At 43.5% G+C, this 21,539-nt stretch overlaps 2 protein-coding genes across 4 annotated transcripts in view; one reads left to right on the forward strand and one right to left on the reverse strand.

Annotated features, from left to right (window-relative positions):
• The window catches only part of aven (apoptosis, caspase activation inhibitor), a 32,407-nt gene extending 12,885 nt beyond the window's left edge, over positions 1 to 19,522 (forward strand). The window contains exons 3-7 of one of the 3 annotated variants that reach the window (XM_041958231.1): positions 14,730 to 14,800; positions 15,799 to 15,894; positions 15,995 to 16,295; positions 16,915 to 17,094; positions 19,504 to 19,522. In XM_041958231.1, the coding sequence (XP_041814165.1) occupies positions 14,730 to 14,800; positions 15,799 to 15,894; positions 15,995 to 16,295; positions 16,915 to 17,054 (608 nt within the window). In that variant the 3' untranslated portion in view covers positions 17,055 to 17,094; positions 19,504 to 19,522. Of the gene's footprint in view, positions 1 to 14,729; positions 14,801 to 15,798; positions 15,895 to 15,994; positions 16,296 to 16,914; positions 19,227 to 19,503 lie in introns of those variants that run through there. The other 2 variants (XM_041958230.1, XM_041958229.1) reach the window with 2 other exon arrangements.
• The window catches only part of ryr3 (ryanodine receptor 3), a 117,878-nt gene continuing 113,803 nt past the window's right edge, over positions 17,465 to 21,539 (reverse strand). The window contains exons 103-107 of the mRNA XM_041959396.1: positions 20,805 to 20,961; positions 20,532 to 20,596; positions 19,751 to 19,851; positions 19,609 to 19,660; positions 17,465 to 18,536 (exon numbers count right to left, since the gene is read on the reverse strand). Of these exons, the coding sequence (XP_041815330.1) occupies positions 18,441 to 18,536; positions 19,609 to 19,660; positions 19,751 to 19,851; positions 20,532 to 20,596; positions 20,805 to 20,961 (471 nt within the window). The 3' untranslated portion in view covers positions 17,465 to 18,440. The remainder of the gene's footprint in view (positions 18,537 to 19,608; positions 19,661 to 19,750; positions 19,852 to 20,531; positions 20,597 to 20,804; positions 20,962 to 21,539) is intronic.

Genomic DNA, 21,539 nt, shown 5'->3' on the forward strand with positions numbered 1-21,539 from the left:
TGTCTCCCAGTGCACTGATCCCTTTTTTTAGTCAGCTTTATTGGCATTGTCAGCCAGGACAGTTTGTCCGAACAAGCGGATGAACAATTTTGCTGTGGAGAGCATCTCCAACCAACGCGAATGTGCTGGTTTCACCACACTGATTCACTATATTAATAATTCAATAATGTGACCAAAAGTCGAGATATATTTAAAAAAACAAAAAACAAATATGAATTCTTTAATCTCCAGGCTCAAACACTACAGTAGAGGATGATCTTATGGAAATTAACGTTTTTATTCTCATTGAGAAACGACATGCATCCATAAAATCAGTCTTTTCCCTACAACAAAGGCGTTGGCTTTGAAAACTGTCACTGCATTGTCACGTTATCGTAATGGCGGATGTGGGGACATTGCTCGTCACCTTCCCGCGCCGTCAGCCTGCAGGAGGACCCATTGAAGCACCAGCGCTTCTCTGGCTGGTTCAGAAATCACATCCTGTCTGAGCGTCCTGAAAGGACCACGGCTGTTTCATCCTCACTCTCTGTGATTGAACCGGTCGAGTAGACGGGCTGCTGTGTGTTTCTTTGAAGCAGTTCCTCTTTCATGTGAAGATGTCATGCATGTTCCCCCGGACCGCTAAGCCGCATGCTAGCTGTTGGTTATCAGGAGAATGCAATACAAAGGATATGAGGCATGTCTAATGTATCCCTCAGGGAGTTCATGTAATGAGGCACACAGAAATACAGTGATTGCTCGATTTCTGTAGGTTGGGCACATCCACCTACACAGTTGACCCCAGTGACACCAGCACTGTCACAGTGCTGTTAACCGCCACTGTTACTGTGAAGGGAGTATAATGTTGGCTTAATACTGTAGGTTTTGTTTTTTGTGCTTTTAATGTTTGCGTGTGTGCGGTTTGAGACACTGTATTGCTACTGGACTTCTCTGGTTAATTAAAGGGTTAATGATGATAAAGTGATTGATGTGAGAATAATACAGCAGCCATTAATTACGAGCCATGTTTATTTTGAAATTTTCTACCGATTGTTGTGATTTTTCACGAGAGAGACAGAAAGGAAGGAAGAAAGAGGGTTAGATGGTCGCTTTTAGTTCTTTTTTATGAGGCTTTTGTCCAGTTATCATAGCATCACCCTTCTCAGCCTCCCACAGAAAGCTCACGCAATCAAGTTGGAAAGAAAGCACTGACCGATTGCTGAAGCTCACATTCAGAAGGAGCCTGGTAGTGGAACAGTCAGTCTTTCATGGGATTTGGCCGTTCCAAATTGGGAGAAACTGGTGAAGAACTTCCCTTAAACCTGGAACCTAACGTATCAGGGAAATGTGTGTTGCTCTTGTTATCTGTGCACAGCTTTTAAATGTGTCTAAACTCTGAGGGTAGCTATTGATTTTTACCCACAGATGATGCAAAATTGTGCCAGAGCCATCAAAGCAACTAACCTTTAATTTCCAAAAGCTGAGCCAATTATTTAAAAAGAGTTCAGTGTAGAAAGAAAAACCAAATTAGTCATTTAATGGTGTGAATCTCTACCTCAATTAAAGATAATTGCTTTGTGTGCTTCACACCTCCCACACTGCGTAGCTTGTCTTGTGGTAAATGAAGGTAGCGCTGCTGGTAATAATGGCATGTAAAGCTTTCCACCAGATGCCTGCCGTCCAAAAGCCTTTGGTTGTCATCGTCCTCCTGCCTGAACGTTTCTGCATTTATTATCCAGTTATGCTGCTCATTAGCTGTGACCAACCAAACGTAACATTTGTGACCAGTCGAACCACGCAGCTCTCTGTCAGCAGGCGTCGCTGACATTAGCAAACCGAGATGACCTTCGCTTCAAGTAGTACTTGAATGAGTTCTTTCTACTTCAGACTATTGTAATATCCTCTCCAATGTAGATAAACACAGGATTTTCTATTGAGGGATCTTTAGCATTTGATAGACAGACTGGCTGTCTTGAACTGGCCCAGTTACTCACGTTTGAGACTATTCTTGTTCCTCCAAAGTCCCCAAGAGCCTGCATCGAATATGAATGCGACCTCAGTCCGCAATTGGGGGAACCAAGATGAACGAGAGTCATTTAAAGCTCCGGCTGAAACACAAGCAGAGTTGACTGCGGGGCGTTCGTGCCTCGCGGCGTCTCGTCGAGACAGTTTGAGGAAAACGGTCCTCCAGCGGAGGAAAGCCACTCGAATCTATTGATCTCCTCATGTTTTTTTTTTTTTTTTTTGGTCCAATTTGTCTTTTATTAAATGACAAGCTAACAATCCAAAGAAAAAAATACGAGCAAGAAAGTCATGAAGGCTCTGAAGTCTGAGAAAGAGATGGATGCCTTGGATAATTACCGTTCACTGAACCATTTATTCATTGACCCAGACCTTTCTATCCATCTATGGCCGCTCGGCGTGTGCGTGAGCTTTGTGGCTGTGTTGCTAAACTCGTCAATAGCTCGTGAATACACCGATACGTCTAATGCTTCATGAATCAAAATGAAATGGTTCTTCCCATCAGTGCTGAATCTAGTTTTAAACTATCAATTAATGTCTTCTTGTCTTCGGATGTCCTCTGTTAGTCGATGAGTGAGATGGGTCAATATGACATTGCTGCAGCATGTGTGTTTTTGACCACGTGAAGGTGTTTTTAGTGAAATGTTGCCTCCATGCAGACCTGTTGTCTCAAGGTGTTGATTCCCATGACTGAACCTCTCTGCAGGTGTAATTTAAGAGGTGCTGGATCTCCCCAAGTTGCTGATTTTCTATTTTGACTCATTATTTTCATTGACTGCAGCGTTTCAGTCAAACCGTCAAAGGGATCATAGGGTCTTTGTTTGAAAGTGTGTTTTCTCAAGGTGTTTCAGTGGCAGATTTTATTGACTGATTGTGTTGCTTATTGTGGAAGTAAGAAGACATTACTGTAAGTTGGCACCAGCCCAGCATTTAAACAGTGCATGTGCTACATTGGAATGGAAAGCGATCCATTGAGTCCAACAGAACCATGACATTGAAAGCTTGTCAAACACTGCATAGCCACCTTACTGGATGGTGTTTTGTTGCAGTCCTGCAAAACTTGAGCCAAGTTCATCTTTTTTACCAGACGACCTTGTGTTATTGTGGGTTTTTCTTGCCTTTGCCATCTGTTTTGACAACCCTGCAAAAGAGAGGTCTCATTCAACTGTGGTGTCGGCCTATAAAATCCAGTATCAGTCTGGCTGGCTGTAGTTTATTTGTATAGGCTAGAGCTGAAACAGTCTTATCAACAGAAAATCTAGAAATGGCACAGTTTTGTTTATTAATCAAAAATGCCAAACATTTGTTAATTTGAGTCTCATAAATATGAAGATTTACAAATTTTTTCTCTTTTACCACATTGTTAGTTGAATATCTTCATCCCCGTGGGCGTTCAAGTCATTGATCAATAAAAATAACTGTTGCAGCCATAATAAAGCCTAGAGTTCATTGAGGGCACCACAAGACAGTGTTTTGTTCATTCGCCTGTGAAGCGAACACTTCCACATAGTGTTTGTGTAGCCGCGAGCACAATGAATGATCCTGCGGTCTGTATTTATCTCGTACTGTAAGTGTCTCTTTACAGAGTGCAGGTGGCTGTGTGCGTGCTTTGTGTCTCTGAGACGGCAGCATCATGATTCAGTCAGACGCAGACAGGTACGAGTGTCTTCTGACGAATCCGCAACGAGAACAGAGGAGCTCTGGACTCCTGGAGTGAATAGATCACCCCCGGTGGCTGCTCTGGGTTTCTTGTTTGGGTTGCGGTGCTGTGGTGTCTGTCGCATTTCATCCGTTCGAGTCTTCAAAGGGTGGAAGCGTTGATGCTTTCTGGCAGTTTGGTGCTTATTTAAGGCAGGTTTTTATTTAGCTGCCAGTGGGTGCATTGTTCTTATCTTCCTGTGGACTTTGAGGCTTTAAAAGAGAGAAAAAACACTGGTAATGCTTCGCCTGTGAGGACACAAAATCACTTCTTCACCATCAATTTAACAGATAAAAAGCACCAGTTCTTCAGGACTTTCTCAGCTTTCTGTCAATTCAGTCTGATTTTCCTCTCATACGTTGTAAGGTGAATGCCAATTAGCTAAAGCAGCTAAATTGTTGTGTATGCTCCTGATGGATCAGTGTTTTCAGGCAATTCAGTGTAGCCGCTATTGATCCAGTGTTTGCTCGGTGTTGATCCGTATTAAATTTACTCCTCTACTCAGCTAACCTAATAGCCGAGGCTCCTCACATCCTTATTATTAGGGACCCAGATGTCCCTGCACTCTCAGACCGATGGTTATTTCATCCAGAGGGACCAGTGCTGGGAGGCTGCATCTGAGCCTGAAGCTCACTCATTCCCACCTTGTTTGCTCTTTGTGTGGCCTCCCTGTTGTCTCTTTGTTGACGGAGAGGAAAAAAAATTATTTGTTTCACCTAAAGGAAATGAATGCTGTATTGATTATGTGCTTATTTGCTGCTTGGTTTGCCTCCTCGATCCTCTTTGACCATCACTGTTACCCACTGCCAAGTCTTCGGTCCAAACGGGTCAGGTTAGTCCCGTTTGTTATGGCATGTGTCAGTTTCTTCTGTCTAATTGACACTTAATTTGCATGTCACCGTTCTCCGATTTGTTTTATGCCCCCACCCCACTACGACCACGAGGTCGACCTTCGTGCTATTAAGTGAAATGTGTCACAACTAGTGGATGGATTGCCATAAAATTTGCTACAACAGCAAGAATAAAAAGGATTGATTGAAAAAGTACAAGTAGGACAAATAGGCAATAAAAGCATACAAAATGCAATAACTATAGAGGCTATGTACATTATACACAAAGAGTAGAAAAGTATTGCCTTGTGATAAAGCTCAATTTCACAGTGGATGTTGAACTGCACATGAGGAAAGTTAGCGAGCAGTTAGCCGTTAGCGAGTTTTAGCATGCTAACACACTAAAGCAAGGTGATGAAATGATAAAGATTATGCCTGTTAAAATATGATAGCATCAATCAATATGGTAGCATTGTCATTGTGTGCATATTATCATTCTAGTGTTAGCATTTAGCTCAAAGCACTACTGTCACTAAGCCCAAGTCTTGGTTGATAAATGACCAGCAGTTATTTAAATTGTCGTCAATTATGGTTTTGTTGATCGACTGTAGCCTGATGAATAGTTATCTCCCCATCAGCTGTTTGGTGGTCCAGAGTTTAGCATTGCTACAAGCAGGAAGAGGACAGTTATTGTTCAAAAAACTTTATTTGTTTACAGAAGAGTGACAATAAGCTGTTAAACTGTACTTTATGTGAAGTACTAATTATCAAATGTTAGCATGCTAGCACGCTAAACTATGATGGTGAACATGGTAACTCCTTCTTAACATCAGCAGGTTAGCCTTGTCATTGTGATCGTGCACGTGTTAGCATGCTGACGTTAGCATTTAGCTCAAAGCACCACTGTGTGTAACTACAGCCAAGCATGACTACAGACGCTTAGTGCCGTTCTACACCAGAATTTAGCAGCAGATTGATCTACATTAAGTACACGTATAAAACACAAAGTGATTGATTGTATGAGTATTCGCTCCCTTTACTGCCTATAACACATCTACAGGAAGTCATCAGAGCTGCAGGCTTTGCTTTCAAGAGTTGCATAATAAGATGAGTTTAATCAGGAAGAGACGAGTGATTTTTAACCTCCAAGTAAGAGCAGCCAAATTTACTCATCGCTATTTATAACAGAGAGACAGTTTCACCAGAGCAAGTATGAGATTCAGTTGATTCAGAGATGCAGTTATGGCCACATTACAGCAACCCCTTAGTTTCACCTAGCAACGTAAGTAACCTGCCAGCCTGTGTGGGAAAATGATGTGATTGGAAATCAGTTCTGTGGATTTTTGCTTGTGTGCCTCATGTTTTAGAGCATTTAGCATTTTTCCTTTCCTAAGTATGACTTCCATTATAGTGATTTTGGAGTTTCAAGTATTTCTCTGCTGTTACATCCTCATATGAGATATGAATGTATTGAAGTTACACTGAAATGCATCACAGCAGGGTATCCCAGTATATGCACCTCTAGCAGGATGATTAAATACACCTCACATTTCTTCCTGACATTATTGATCTCAGCCGTCCTTAAATTCATATAAAACAAGAAAAACAACACCTACTCTTACCTAATAACATCCAGCAAAGAGCCTAACTGGAAAATTAGAGTAGACGTCTGTTTGAACGTGATTGATTTGATATCAGGTAGGCAGAGCCCGAGCTTCAGCCTCCAAACAAGCTGCACACCAATAACAGACACGCCTAATGAGGAGGAGGCCTCGGGTGGATCGGAGCTCTTCTGATATGACCTGGACGTAAACACAGCCTCACACAATCACCATTAAAAGTTAAGAGTAAATGGCTTCAGCCCGCTCTCTTGTCTCGCCTGGTTTGCTCAGGATTTTAATTGCAATTAGCGCAGACAGTGATTTATCGACGCGTGGTGGGTTTCAGCGGCGAGTCGTGTCGGGCTAATTGGTTTGGTTAAAAAGGCGTGACGGGGGGAGTACCTGGAGGTCTCACGAAGATGATCGGCTCCTCGGATCGCAAGTTCCTCTCCTGCATGTCGCAGGTCTGCGTGTCTGATTTTTTCCCTTTCGTGCTTCATTCCTTCCATCTTTTTCCTCTTTTATCTTTCCTTCGGCCTGTTTTTAACATCCTGTCCCCCCCCTTAGTGCGATTAAGCACCTATCAGACGGGCTTTGTCACGATAGTAATAACACTCTTCAGTTTTCTACCTCTGCTCCATCTTCTCTCTCTTATCAAATGAGGATCTGCCGCGACAGCCCGGTTTAAAAGAAGCAATCATTCACCGATCGCACGCTATTACTCTGCTAGCAAATGGAGGAGGAAGGCGGCGCGGGGAAGGTGTGCATTCCTCTTCCAGTCAGATAAAATGTCAACATTTCAGCGCAGGTGTTAGCAGAGACTGAGCAGCGGTACTGTTGCTCCTTAAACGTCCCTCCTCTTTCTATTCAGCCAGTCACCGCTCCTGCGAAGAGGCTGCAGCCTTATAGAGCGAGCTGCATGCTCAAGGTGCGGCCCAGTCAGCGGGCCGCTCCTTGAGCCATCAGGCCGACGGCGGCATGCTCCGGCAAACAGGATGAGAGGATGCCTTTAGGGTTACACCTGTAGGCTTAATTACATGTACGAAGTGGATGGATGTAGTCCACGTCTAAGACGTCCTGAAGCTTTCATCCTCCTTTTCCGTTTGACGCTCCCTGATTTGTTCAGAAAGGAAATCAATGAGAGGTGGAGGCCTTCAACTTATCTGTAATTAGTGGAATTTATGGTGCTAACGTTTGTGATTTGTTGCAGTGTAGCATTCAGAGGATGTTTTCACTTACGTCACTGCACACTTCTAATTAAGAAAAGAAGCAGAAGCTCTGATTGGGCACTTAATGGTTGCAAGGAGGGTTTATTTAGTTTTAAATCTGCTGATGGATTCTTGATTAATTAATTGCATTAACACATCAAAACGGTGAAAACTTTCCATCACAGTGTCCGAGAGGCCAAATGTGAGACCAGCCGAACAAACACTCAGTTTACAGCAACATACGACCCAGAAAAGAAGCAAATCCTCATGTTGAAGTCACTTTTTTTAAATGACTAAAACGATGAATTGACTGAATTTTGATTGATTAACCTTTGCAGCTAAGTTTCCTGATGATGATTAGCTTTGAAGACGGGGACAAACATCATCACTGACAGCATCGCATTTATATTCCGTTTCTGCTCGTTCCGGCTCTCGACTGAAGCAGCGGGTCAGGAGCGAGTAAATTATTAAAGTTCCTCAGTGTTCTCTCGTGCATCTTTTCATAAACGTCATTCACACATCAAAATTCAGCCTGACGGATCTGCTATCTCTGGAAACTTTGGGATCTTGACTAGAATCTGAAATAAAGTTTCACGGGTTTGAACAAAGCTTCGAGTCATGTTTTAGTTATAATGGAGCCACAGGGGAGTGTGGCCGGATTGAAGATGTTAAATTATGCTTCGTTTTAGAAATGACTGCAAGCTGCAGGATGGAGCTGCAGCTGGAGATTGGCCTGCTGATTGGTTTTCCTCATGAAACAACATCTCAGAGGCCAGGAATGTCTTCGCGTTGCTTGTTTGGTGCAACAAAAAGCCCAAATTCCAAAAATATTTAGTTGAAAATGCTGTAAAACAGACAAATTGTCACATTTTTGCTCGAAAGACAACTGAAATGATGTTTCTTCTCGAGGATGTGAGAGTATAAGTGTTGGTGAGCATTTCCTCGACCCTTCACAGCGTTCGTAGCTAAGTGATGCAGATCCAGCACGTCTCACCTTCTCCCTGACCGTGCTCGACAGCCTCGCCGAGCGAGGGGAGAGGGGTGACGATGAACAGCGGCGGAGTGAGAGCACAATGGAGTCGAGTGGAGCTGGAAAAGAACAGGGAGGCAGCAGCGAGGCCGCAACACATCCCAAATATAAAAGATGAGAGCGGCCCTCGGCACCGGCGAGCCATAGATAGCTCAGCGGAGCCGGGGTCGCAAGCACAAAGCCACATTTGTTAACGCGGGGTTCAGCCAGCAAGGTGTCAAGAGACAGGATACCACATTATACAGGAGTTACACAATGCCAGCCGAGCCACTTAGCACGGCGCATGAGTAATGCAGTGTTTATTCACCGTGGAATAACTCAGCAAGGTTTACCAGCCGGCTGACGCACGCAGACGGCCGTTTGAACTATGACCCGCCCTTTGATCAGCTGTTCACAGGGAGCAACCTTGTTATTGCAGTGATGCTGAGAAAAATTCCCACACAGGACGGCGCGAGTTTCCAGAGTGAAGCTGATAGTTTCCTGGTGGAGTTGAATCTTTGGGAGTGAAGAGAAAAGGTCTGGGAGAAATAGAGATGCTACCTGAGTTTAGACATCTGCTGACCCTGATACCAGAGCTCGCTCTTCTACACGAGGCTGCCGTGAAGCACACAGCACTTCTAAAAGAGCGAAAAAGCTTTAAATTTAAGTATATTCTAATGTCATTTATTTGAACTGTAGGTCAAATAGGCTTCACGTACAAACGGTGCCAATTGCCATGGCAACCCCCTTTAATGTCTGAAAAAAGCTGAACAAGTAGATTTCTGCACGAGTTCAATATGATAAATCCTTTATAAGGTTTTCAAAGTGAATGCTCGAAAGAGAAGAAGTGTAGAGAAACACAGGATCTAAAAACTCTTTCGGTTCAGCTCACTGTCGAATCGGGATCGGTGACGTCAGATGAGTGAAGTGCGTCAGTATCAGCGTCTGATGCCGGCGTTGTATTGGCTCTTACAATGCTGTTGAAGCTAAGAAATGATTAATCGATTGATCCAAATCCCTGCTTTGATGTATGTGTTTAACACGTACAGTGTGAAGGAAGCCAGTTACAACATGAGCCAATAAGTGTTTCATTGAAATACGGATCATTAACAGCATCTTCTTCTGAATATTTAGCATTGCCTCTTTGTCTCTCCTTTCCCGTCTTGTTCTCGGTATGTCGCTTCACGTTCTGAGTAAACATTTCTAATGTGGGTCTTGATTGGCTCCCACGCAGCAGAGCACGCCTGTATGAGGGGCGTCCGTGTCGACACAAAAACGTTTGTTTTTTAAATGGAGTTTTGTTCTGATCTTCGCCACAACATTCGTTTACTTCATCCTTCCTCTCCACTGTAAGAAGTCTGATCAGTTTTTAGAGCGCTTGTGTTTTGATAGCTGTTCCTTCATAAGTTTAGAGGCTCTCCAAATTTTTTGCCCTCGACTTTTGGGTCCCCCTCAGTCAGAGAACCAGTCATCTTAATCAACCGATGATCAATGATGAATATAATAATGGCTGTCAAGACAACTAGCCTGGAGACGAAGGAGAGGACGGGCCTGTTTCTCGGCCACTCGCTGCATGTTTACTATGAAGTGCCAGCAGAGATGCAACTACTGTTTTCATCTTCTATTGATCTGCTGATTAATTAGGTCTGCGGACGGTTAGAAAACAAACAAACAAGATTTAATTAAACCAAAGGTGACGTCTTCAAATTCAAAGTTTTGTCCAGCCAGCAGTGAAAAGCTACAGATATTCAGTTTGCAGTGATGTGATGCGTCGGAGAAGCTGAAACAAGCCGATGTTGAGCTCCAGCTCTCGTACCAGCTGCGGTCGTCCAATCCCGGCAAGACGTGAGGGAGCCTCGGCGCCGCTGTTTATTTAGCGGAGCGCCGTGTCGGAAACCGGCTGTTTGTCACACAGCTCCGTCTAACTGTGCACTTAAAACAGTGTCAGCTAAGAGCAGAGAGGGGATTGAAGTCTCAACGATCTGTTTGGACGAGCAGGAGTGAAGAATCTGCTTCGCTCTCATTTTTCATTCTTCACACACACACACGCCCTCCTCCTCCTCCTCCTATCTCCTCTCTCTGCGTCTCCTGGAGGTTTGACAGAAGTTTCTCTCATCCTCGCTGGCAGCTGTTGCCATGGTTGTGTCAGCGCCTGCGAACTACCTGGGCTGGTATTTCCATGGACACAGATCAGGATGGCACCGGGCTCTGAGGTGTAGGAGGGAGGCAGTTCACCGGTGTCAGCAGTTCTGCGTGTTGGAGACAGACTGACGGAGACAGAGGAGGAGGAGGAGGAGGAGGAGGAGGAAGAGGAGGATTAGGGTCTGGGAAGATATTAAACAGAGAGGAGCAGGAGCCGGAAATGGAGGGAGAGTGAACGGTTTTTCACTGCAGCTGCTGTTGAAGGGTAATTTCTCCTCGGAGCAGATTTATCTTGTAACGCAGTCGCTGAGTTTAGAGCCTCGAACAACAACAACAACAACAACAACAACAACAACAGAGCAGGAGGAAGGAGGCGAGGTGGCGCACTACATCCTGGACCTGCTCCATTAATGCTGGAGTGGACAGAATAACGTTCGAATGACATGATTAGACAGCTTTCCCTGCACCTCGCGATGAATCACAAATTATGGCCCGAACGAGAAAGCGGCTCTTTAATGCATCGCTCAGTGTTTCCATTAGAGCTCAGAACGTTTCAGGCTCGCACTGACTCCGATATCTGACATTAACTTATAATAAATAATAACTACAAACTGCTCAGCCTTCATGTTAATTTACGCTCCTGGCGCTTCTTGCTAACAGCAGTGTTGCATGTCAGAGTGGACAATCACAGTTAGAGGCCAAATCATTACACTTCTTCTTGTTTGCATCTCTTCTCTGTATTGATTTATGGTGCAGGTCCACTTATTTTTTCCTTTACCGCATCCTCGTTGGGGCAGCTGCACCATCTAATTTACCCCTGTGGGTCCAATCAAGCGTTATGTTACCTGACAGTTGCAACATAGACTGACTGCAGTCCAATAGTGAATATTAGAGGTCGATGCAGATATACAGGGTCTCTGGTAGCAATACTGTGCGGCGGAACATGAATCCCTTTACAGAAACATTCATTTTAAGGCCGCTTAGATTAGTTTATAATGATTAATTGGCAGGGCAATATTTTAAATATGAACATTTTGGGATTTCTGTACTGACATTTCACATCACTCACCTGTTGACATGCACACTGATATATGAGATACATGTGTTCGATATACACAGTTAGCTGACGTGTTATGTCGGCGTGGGCACTTTGTGCATATTTGTGGCAGATTTCAACACATCTTACTGCTTTGTGATGGAAAACGAACATGTTTTTATTTCTGAGCTTGAATGGCGATAAAATCCAAATAATTTTAGCAGCAAGTTTTCACGTTCTAACATTTTTCTCCTCATTCCTGCCGTGCAAAGCTTCATCATGCATGCTGAGACATGTGTGCTCGTCTCTCTTTAAAAGCAGTCAGGTCCCAGTCTTTGCTTTGGTTTAAACAGAGAAATACTGGATAGTTTGATCATTTCAAAGAGATTAGAAACCACTGCTTCAAAATTTATATTATCCATCTTAAGTGTGCATGAACGAAGAAATATTAGCTAATTAATGCTTTAATTAGCTTTATGAAGACCCTAATAAGTAGGCGATAATGTCTAATCAGTGACTGTGAGTATTGTGGGATGTGAAGCAGCACATTGAACTTTCAGATCAGGTCTTGACCCCCTGATGGATGGATCCTCCCTGACTGTGTGGAGTGATGGTTCCTCATTTGAAGGTGAACAGCTCAGGTTATCTGCTCCTGAGTTTAAGATTTCGATTCCACGTCCACCAGATCCAGGTTTTATAAGTGCGACTGGCTCCCTGCAAGGGTGAAAATCAGCCCATCTTAGCGATAGCCCCCATGTGGCCCAGCATGAAGGCATCCCCCACTCAGCCGTCACATAAAGCTGATGTTCCCGCTCCCTCCTCTTATCCGTCCGCCTCGCAGTCATTGTAACCTCGATAATGCTTCTATTCATAAATCATCTTTCCTGGGCCTGTTTGACAGCGGGGACTCGGCCCGCGGACATAAAGCCCCCCCTGCAGCTTCCCCTTCTTGACCCCCGTCACTTCCCGTACGCTCAAGCAATCAAGGACAACTGCAGATGGCGCCGAGCGTCCCGCCTGAAGGGCAGAGTGCCTGTGATGATGTGCGGGGAGCGGAGGAATAAAACGAGAGGCTGCGACTGGCTGTCAGGTGTCCCGCCGGACGTCCATCTGTGTGTGACAACCGACCGCGGCCCGCTCTGTTTGTGACGCCGCGCCCTCACAAAGTCACGCCGTTCGGCATCAGCGTGCTTTCATTTAGGCAAGCGAGAGTGACACATCCTCATCTTTAAACCCTGGATCAGCTGTTCACCTTGTTGGTTATTTAATCACTCTTTTCCTCTGTGTCAAACTCTTCTGTTTTCTGACTGGAAACCACTCTGAGGTTGAAACAAAAGGCTAAAACCAATCACATGAGCCTGCAGGAGGCTCAGTCAGGCTGTTAGATATGAAATATGTATGTGTGTGTGTTTTTGTAAACCCTCAATAAGAAGCTACAGCTTGGAAAAAAGCTGATTTTTAGAAGATTTTTCTTGGGCCTTTTTGCTTGTATTTGACAGGATTGTTGAGATCTGGGACATTAACATTAACCGGGACACCCACAAAAAATAATAATAAATAATAGTTTCAGCCCTCATTTTTAAATGCCTGTTAAAAGTCCAGTAAGGTCATTGTTTTGAGCTCAGACCTTTATGTCTCTGTGGACATCAGCAGCCATGTTTTCTGCCACTAATGACGCACCAAAAGGTTGTTTCTGTGGTTAAATAAATAAATATTGGACTAAAAGTGATGGTTTGTTTGTGGTTTTAGGGAAATTATGTGTTGCACAACTGTTCTGTGCAGCCTCTGTGTTGGTTACCAGGCAACCTCACTGCGATGTCCAGGAAGTGACTGTTCAGGAAATACAATCAATCGATGTCAGTCAGTCAGGGCCGTTAATTTGTCATTTTACAGCAGTCTTGCACAATGAAGTGTGAGTCGTCGTTCATTCGTACCACACACACACACACACACACACACACACACACACACACACACACACACACACACACACACACACACATTTACCATTAACTAGCTGCTCATTAGCATGCATATCAGTAGCATATTGGCTCTGTATTAGTTATTATCAAGCACTTATTAATGCCTTATTCTGCATGGCCATATTCTACAACTACAAGCCCTCAGGTTACTGCTGATTGATAATAAATATGAAAAGCTGTTGTACATGAATTATGATCTTAATAACCCAACCCCCCAGAAAAGGGCACTTCTTCGGAATAGAATCACATAAACTGGAACTAATGTTGTGCATAGCATCCCATAAAACCACTAATTGTTTTTATTCCTGTTTGTGTGCAGATGAAATAAGTGTGATACCTGTTAATACCTGAGCTTTAGAGGTGCTGGTTGGCTTTAGCCAGGGTAGCCGTGTACAGTCTTTATGCTAAGCTAGGCTACTTGCTCACTGGCTACAGCGCTGTATTCAGCCCAGATTTGACAGTGATATCGATCCTCTTTTACAACCCGGATTCTGCTGTAAAACATTAATAAAACAATGTGATAACTTGCTAATCCTTTTTGACATATACTCAGTTTAAAACAACACAAAGACAATATATTTAATGTTTGACCTCATCAGCTTCATTGATTTTTGTAAATATTTGCTTATTCTAAGTTTGATGCAGCAACATGTTTCAAACAAGTTGGTACAGGAGCAGCAAAACACTGGGAAAGATGTGGAACGCTCCAAAAAACACCTGTTTGGGTCATTCCACAGGTAAACAGGTTGATTGGTAACAGGTGATAGCATCATGATTGGGTATGAAAGGAGCATCCTGGAAAGGCTCAGTCGTTCACAAGCGAGGATGGAGCGAGGTGCACCACTTTGGCGCACCTAGCATTCTAGCATTTCTCCCCTCTGTGTTTGAACAAAGAAACTCTTCATCTGTGATTATTCGAAAATGACTCCTGCTGAAAACCGCAGCATGACGGGTTTCAGCAGTGGTGCTTCACACCTGACACTGTGCGTCCTTGCTGAGTGGTTGTACTGGATGTTGTGTTTTGACTCAGCACTCCTCAAACATGGTCTCCCCTCTGTGACTCACTCATGTTTCGGTTTTCTCTGTTTTGTTCACGTGTTCTTGATGAAAACAGCTAACGGCTAACTGTCTCCCCCCGTCTGCTGCTGTTTGTGGTCTTTAATAACACAACCTCAGTCAGCAGCACTTCAGTCAAACTCTGTTTCTGCTCGTCTTCCTCAGGAGATTCGTTCACTCAATTCCGGTTTTCAGAAGAGAAGGACTGGGAGATGAACTCATTCGCAGCCAATCAGGTAAATCTATATTCTACCCAGTCTGCTTTGTTCAGCTGTCGTTCATGGATTTAACCCTTTGTGTTTGGATTCTTCAAGCAGACATCTGGTTAGACAGCAGGAAGTGTTAATGTAGCACTGCGCCCTTTCACACATTCTCCCTGGTTCAGCTTGATCCGGACTAAACGGCCAAACATTGGTCTGATGAAAAGAGGTGGTCTCAGTCCAGATCATGTTGAACCATGGTTCAGACTGTTTCTAGTATGGAAACGTTTTCGATGGTTAAAAAAAAACAAAAACAGCAAAACAAAATGAGGCGAATTCAAACTAGCTGATGCTGCTGGTAGTAATGTCTTATTATTATTATAATTATTATAATTATTATTATTATTATAGCAGCACAGAATTATCTCTATTATCTTGCTTTCATTATGGATTCAGTTAATCATGCAGCCTGACAATGTCACAAAAACAAACGTTGGTTCAGAGTTGAGTCCACCGCTTTGGTCTGGACTGAAAAGCAACTATTACATGTATGTACTTAGATGCTGGATACTTATGAAGCGTATTTGGGGTGAAATGATGGAACTGATTACCAAAAACAAGGTTAGCGTTGCTTTTACTAATGATAACTGTTTAAAAGAACATAGAACTGAATGCAAAGATGTGGTGGTTTCTTCTGAAGTTGTCACGTGTGTCTGCATCAAACACAGTCAGATTATATAACAGTTCCTGAACTCACAGCTACAGTGTTTGTTTCACTAGTGTGCAAGTACAAAAGAGTCCTGACCTGCACCGGTACGCCAGTTATAGAGATTTAACGCGTTGCTCTGAGGTTTTTCTACAAGCAGCTTTCACGTCCCCGGACACAGACTCAGTCTCTCAGTGATCACACGATCTTTGCTTTCACATCTTGGTGAAGTTTATCTGTTATTTTATCAGTTTGAGACAAATCTGAAAACGTGTGTTTTGGATGCAAGCAGCAGCTTTTAAGATTTGTTTTCCTGTTTCCTCTCCAGATGTCTGCAGTGTTTGTGGACCTCCCAGCGCTCGCCCAGAGCCTCCAACAGGTGCCTCTCCATCAGAGGCTCAACCTGGAGGCCGAGCTGGTTCAGGTGCTTTGACTGCATCTTGTAACTAATTTTGGACCTTGTTGAAGGGTTTTAATGTTTCTAAACTCATGGTATCGTCATTTTTCCACTAATCCCACGTCAGGTCTCGACACCAGTAGAGCTGCCCACCGTGGCCCTCGCACCCAAACAGGAGAAGCCCAAACCAGCCGCATTCACGCCTCCGCCTGCAACTTCGAAAGCCCTCAGCGCCAACCAGAAAGTCCCCGTGGATACAAACCCAGTGTTGGTCTCAGACTCGCAGGTTCCCTCGACCGCTGCAGAGTCTCCGCCGGTGGATGATGATGACGAAGAGCTGGACCAGCTGCTCAGTTTACAAAAACCAGTCTTGGTTGTTTCAGGAAACCAGTCAGTCGCAGATGAGGAGTGTGTGCTTCCAGAGAAAGGTCAGTGTGTTCAACGCGTTTTATTTGAGCTCTCTGTTGTACTTACAATTTTAGTGCGACATTTTGAGAAATTCACTCACTCATTCTTATTTGGTTTCTGGCTGAGAGGAATGATAACACTCAAATCTACACCGTAAATATGAAGCTACAGCTAACAGCTGCTTAGCTTAGCATAAAGAGAGGAAACAGCTAGCCTAGCTCTCTGCAAAAGGTGACAAAGTCCAACCACCAGCACATCGAAATTCACATTTTATGGCTTTTTTTTTTTGCATGTTAATTAGTGAGCTTTACAGCTGCTGGAGGGAGTTTTATGTCACAGAGCCAGAGCCTGCTTCCAGTAAGCTAAGCTAAGCTAAGCTAAGCTAATCAGCTGCTGGCTGTAGCTTCATCTTTAACTCTCTGCCAGAAAGCGAAAAAGCACATTTCCCAAAATGTCAAACCTTTGCTTTAAATACACCAAAATAATCAGGAATTGAAATGCTGATGAACAAGTTAATCTTCAAACACTGTCCATCTTCAGAAATTAATCTTCAGCACTGAATATCTTTCAGAACTTAATGAAACTGATGAAGGTTAGAGCCGAATTCTTTTCCCCATCACATGTTCTTTTAATCTGCAGCGTGTGAGGAGGTGAAGGAGGTGGCAGAAGAGAAGATGGAGGTGAAAGACAAGGACGTCACACCTCCACAGTCTGCTTCTGTCAGGAAGGAAGTGACAGAGGAGGACCTGGAGGACTGGCTCGACAGCATGATCTCCTGACCGTCAACCACAAGGACAGACTCGACCGAGCACAGAAGAGGTACACAACAGAATTCTCCTCTTCAACTTCCGTCCTTTAAAAATCAGAAATTTCAGAGCTTTAAATATTAAACCTGAAAGCTGAGTATAAAGTTACGCGCTGGACAGACGCTCGTAAAGGACTTGATAGTCGGATTTTTGCTTGGTGAGAAGTGGCTGTTAGGTTGTTTATCTGCTTTCTGGGGCTGAATCAGAGACGGGACAGTGCGTCTCGAACGTTTCTGTGAATATGTCATGATGTTCCCTCTGTACCTGATGTTTCTGAGAAATCACTCTCTGCTCCTGGTGAGGCCGCGAAAGCCGCAGGAGCATCGCCGTCGCTGAGACCCGAGCTGCCGCAGGGACGGACAACACGTTTGGTTTATTGCGTCAATTACTTTATTCATTTCCTCCCCCTCGTCAAAAGAAATGCGGTTTACCAAAGCTACTACATACATACATATGGCCATACAGTAGCAGTTTGTCGTCAATAAATCCTTGAACCAAGTTATGTTTTTTTTTCATGTCGTCATGGGCTCTTCTACTGTGGAAAGAAGTGCAGGCGGGCAGGACACCACAGCTTGAGAAACGAAACCAAACTAAGCAACATTTACACAAGGATCATCTAGATTTTATACAACAAATGTTTTCTCTCTCTTTTTTTCTTTTTTTAAAAGCCACAAAACTAGCTTGAGCTAAATCTGCTTGTAACTAATCCAGAACTAGAACGCACTGCTTGTGTCAGGAGGAACAAAAAGGACTCTTCTTCTTCTTTTTTTTGCATAGTTTCTCATAAGGCACGTCGGCACTTGATAAACACCTAAAGTGAGTCGTCTCTGGTCCTGGAAGAACCATTTTCTGTAACTCTTCATTTCATTTGACAGGTTTGAAAGGCAGATCAGGTCTCACTCATGCCATCCGATGTTGAACTGGATCAATACTGGCAGCACACATCCGTTCAGTTGGTTTGGTAGTAAGTGACACTAACATCCTGGCGTTAATCTAGAAATTGTGCATATTCAGACATTCAGTTGTCAAGCTGTAACCCTCCACGTGTATCAAATGTCTACACACAACAAATTGTGCAACAGGTTGGGGTTAAGCAGGTGAAAAGGCAATGTGAGTCAAAAGAGGAATTTGCATAAAAGAGGTGTCGTGGCAAGTGAAGAGGACTCGGGTGCACGAAACGTCCAATCGTCAGTCGTTCGTCTTAAAATCGTTTTCTTGAAATTATGTTTCATGAGTCTGAATTCGAAATGAGCGTTTTTTTCGACAGCGTGGCAGCAGAGAGAGTTCAGCGAGTGTTCGGGTTCTCAAGTCAAGTTCAGTGTCTCTTTCAGATAGAAGGAAAGTAGAGAGGGGCCCTCTCTAACCCAGCTGGTCCTCATATTGCTTACGGAAACAGTCTCCAGTGGGGAAGAAGTCCCAGCATCTCTCCTGGTACATCTTCCACACGTAGGACTCCTGGAGGGCAAAGAAAAGAGATCTGCTCATCAGAAAATAGCATAAATCCTCTGAGGTTCTGGAGGGTCCAATGAAAAGATGTTACTGGTTGCATTATGGGAAATCAAGGATCCAGCAGCTGATTGTAAATTTAATCCTGAATTCAAACACAAAGTCAGCACTAACCGCTACACTGTCACCAGCTCCACAACTTAACTCTACATCTGGGTCAGTTGCACCACCTCTGTTTATGCCACGACAGAGCACGCTACAGATTTAGCTCTGAACTCCTGTAACACTGTCAGACTCGTGACGGGCAGTTAAAAAAGAAGCATCTGATTTATACAGCAGAACAGAGACATCGTTTTTTATTCCACGCCGTCTTCCTTGTCAAAACCTGCCGCCTACGTTACCCACAGTGCAACTCGTCTGCCAGCAGTTCAGTCAGAGATTCAGGTGTGTTCTGCTAACTGTAGGTTAAGTAGCCTTGAGCTGCTAACTCTAAGTTATGAGAAGTGAGCTAGAGTTCTGGTAAGATCACTTCTAACTGGTCTCAGTGTTGCAAATTTGGAACAGAAGGCTACATACTGTGTAATACTGTAGTAAGTTAATGCATCATATGTACATTTCATCTATCATTTGGGCTGTTAAAATGAATGATCAATAAAGCCTGTCTCTATTTTGTGCAGAAACATTAAAGCTGTGTGACTTTTTCCTCTCCAAGTAGATCAGTTTGGTTCTTTTTGCAGCCCGGAACTGCAACAACATCCTAAATTTACGACAAAAGAAGGCTGCATGCACATCAAATAAAAACAAGCTGAAGCTCAGGTGCATGACAATAACAAGTTAATATGAAAAAAGTCAAAGTGAACCCACGCATTGCTTCTTCCTCCTGCTAAGCTGCACTTATGCAACATAACAAGTGGGTTGAAATGTTGCACAAGTAAAACCTACTGAAGTTTCTGTAACCTTCCTTTGCTGTCTTCAGATTGATCAGACGTGAGACACACGATACAGAAGATCTGACGGAAGAAAATGCTGAAGAGAAGCAAACGGAAGCTAAAACACAGGCTGTGAAACTTCTGTCACGCACCTGACCCGTGTGTTCAGTCTCGTCCTTGTTAATCAGGTACATCAGGAAGAACCTGGAGACAGGAAAACATAAAGGTGTGATCAGAAATAGGCAGAAATACTTCAAACTTTGGTCATTTTCTGTGTTTTTTTGCTGCACTTACAGGTAGTTAGCTAGGTTGTGCTCTTGTAAGGTGTGGGTTTCAAACCCGTGAGGTGTCCGGTCAAAGTAGTCATTTCCAATGCCACAGATGAAGCATTTGGTCTGAAAGAAGAACAAGAAGCGACGTTTACAGTTCGAGTCGGTTCGTTTGTACAGAATACTCTTGTTGCTGTAGTTTGGTTCATTTGTCCAACGTGGGAAAGTTCCCGTGACTGACTGCAAATCATGCTGCACTTCACTGACACTGGTGTCACAAATCACTCATGCAAAGAAGTGATGAATTATGAACATTAAAATTTGTTGACAACTTGACAAACAGGTAAACACAGGACGAACGATACATCTTTAGCTGTAATATTACAGAAGGTTTTCCAATGAGACCACAAACACATCGCTGTTTGAACTCTTTCCTTCATGATGTATCAGTTAAAACTCAATGATTTAACTGCAGTTTGAATTAACATGAATCCAAAAGCTGAATTCATGTTAAAATCACAGAGCTGCTGTAATAAAATCCTGTTTGGCTTTGCTTTGACACCACAAACTAACCGCGCCAGGGTCTTGAACCAAAAACCCCCCTTTTCAGGAGCTCTCGGACCGGTTGTTTGATCTGACCTTGCGTTCGATTGGCAGCTTTTACACTAACCGGGCAAACAAGTTGGACTGTTTGAACCATGCAGGTGTGACAGCACCCTTAGTGTTTTCCTCCACATCTGTGCATCAGTGTCTGATAAATAAAAGGAGAACTCTGTGGCTGTAACAGTTTCGGACCCGAGCCTCACCTCCATGTCCTCCTTCACCTGCTCCTGCTGGTCTCTCAGCTCACCAAAGGCATCGATGATCAAACCTGAGGGAGGGGCAACAGTACTGAGCACGACGTATGTTATCACACATCCATCAGGCTAATATGAATAGAAGACAAAACTGGTCGAGGTGGCAATAAATTGAGAATTGTTTTGCAATTTTCAGTTGTAGTCATGCTTTAGGGTGCAGAACACATCTGTGTTATAGATCAACTGAGATTAAACCAGCATGAAAAAGCAGAGCTAGTGTACCCTGAATGATGGCCAGCAGGATGACAATGACAAAGAAGAAGAAGGTGATGTCAAACAGGATGCGGTAGAGCTCATAGGGGTCTCCAGCTGGGTCCTCCAACTCGTCTCCGATACCACCTCCAGCTCTCACACCCACGTACATGTGGAACAAGTAGCACTGCCAAGAGAAAACACGGAAACTAACTAAGACCTTTCATTTCACACGTTTTTGTTTTTTTTTCAAGCTGAAATGCATCAAAGGCAGCTGTATCTTATTCTGTCGGGATGGAGAGTTTCATCCTTCGTTTCAGAAAACTAAATTAAGTTTAGTTCAGTGTGCAGCTGGAAATTTGGCGTTATCTACAGCCAGAAGACAAAAAGCATGAAGAAACAGGAGGCGTTCAGAAAAGTGACTGTACGTTAAAAACTGTATTATGCAGGAAATAGTTTGAAAATTATTAATTTTCAAAAGCTTAATCACGAACAACTTGAACCAATGAAAAACATCACAAAACTGACAAATGGAAAAATATTTTCTAATTAGTCCAGAAGTCACCTCCTGCATTCATACATACCCTGATGAAGGCCACTGAGGTAGAATGTTAACTATTCAAAGTAAAAGCCTCAGGATTCTTTTTCAGCTCCAAACATCTGCCCTTGCTGAGGGCTGGAGCCTTTTTTACTTGCACAAAAGGAAGCCAATTTCAATTTCCACACATTATTTCCTTGAATTAATAGATGCTGGACTCTGTTGGA

The sequence above is a fragment of the Chelmon rostratus genome, chromosome 18 (assembly GCF_017976325.1).
Source record: "Chelmon rostratus isolate fCheRos1 chromosome 18, fCheRos1.pri, whole genome shotgun sequence".
NCBI lineage: Eukaryota > Metazoa > Chordata > Actinopteri > Chaetodontiformes > Chaetodontidae > Chelmon > Chelmon rostratus.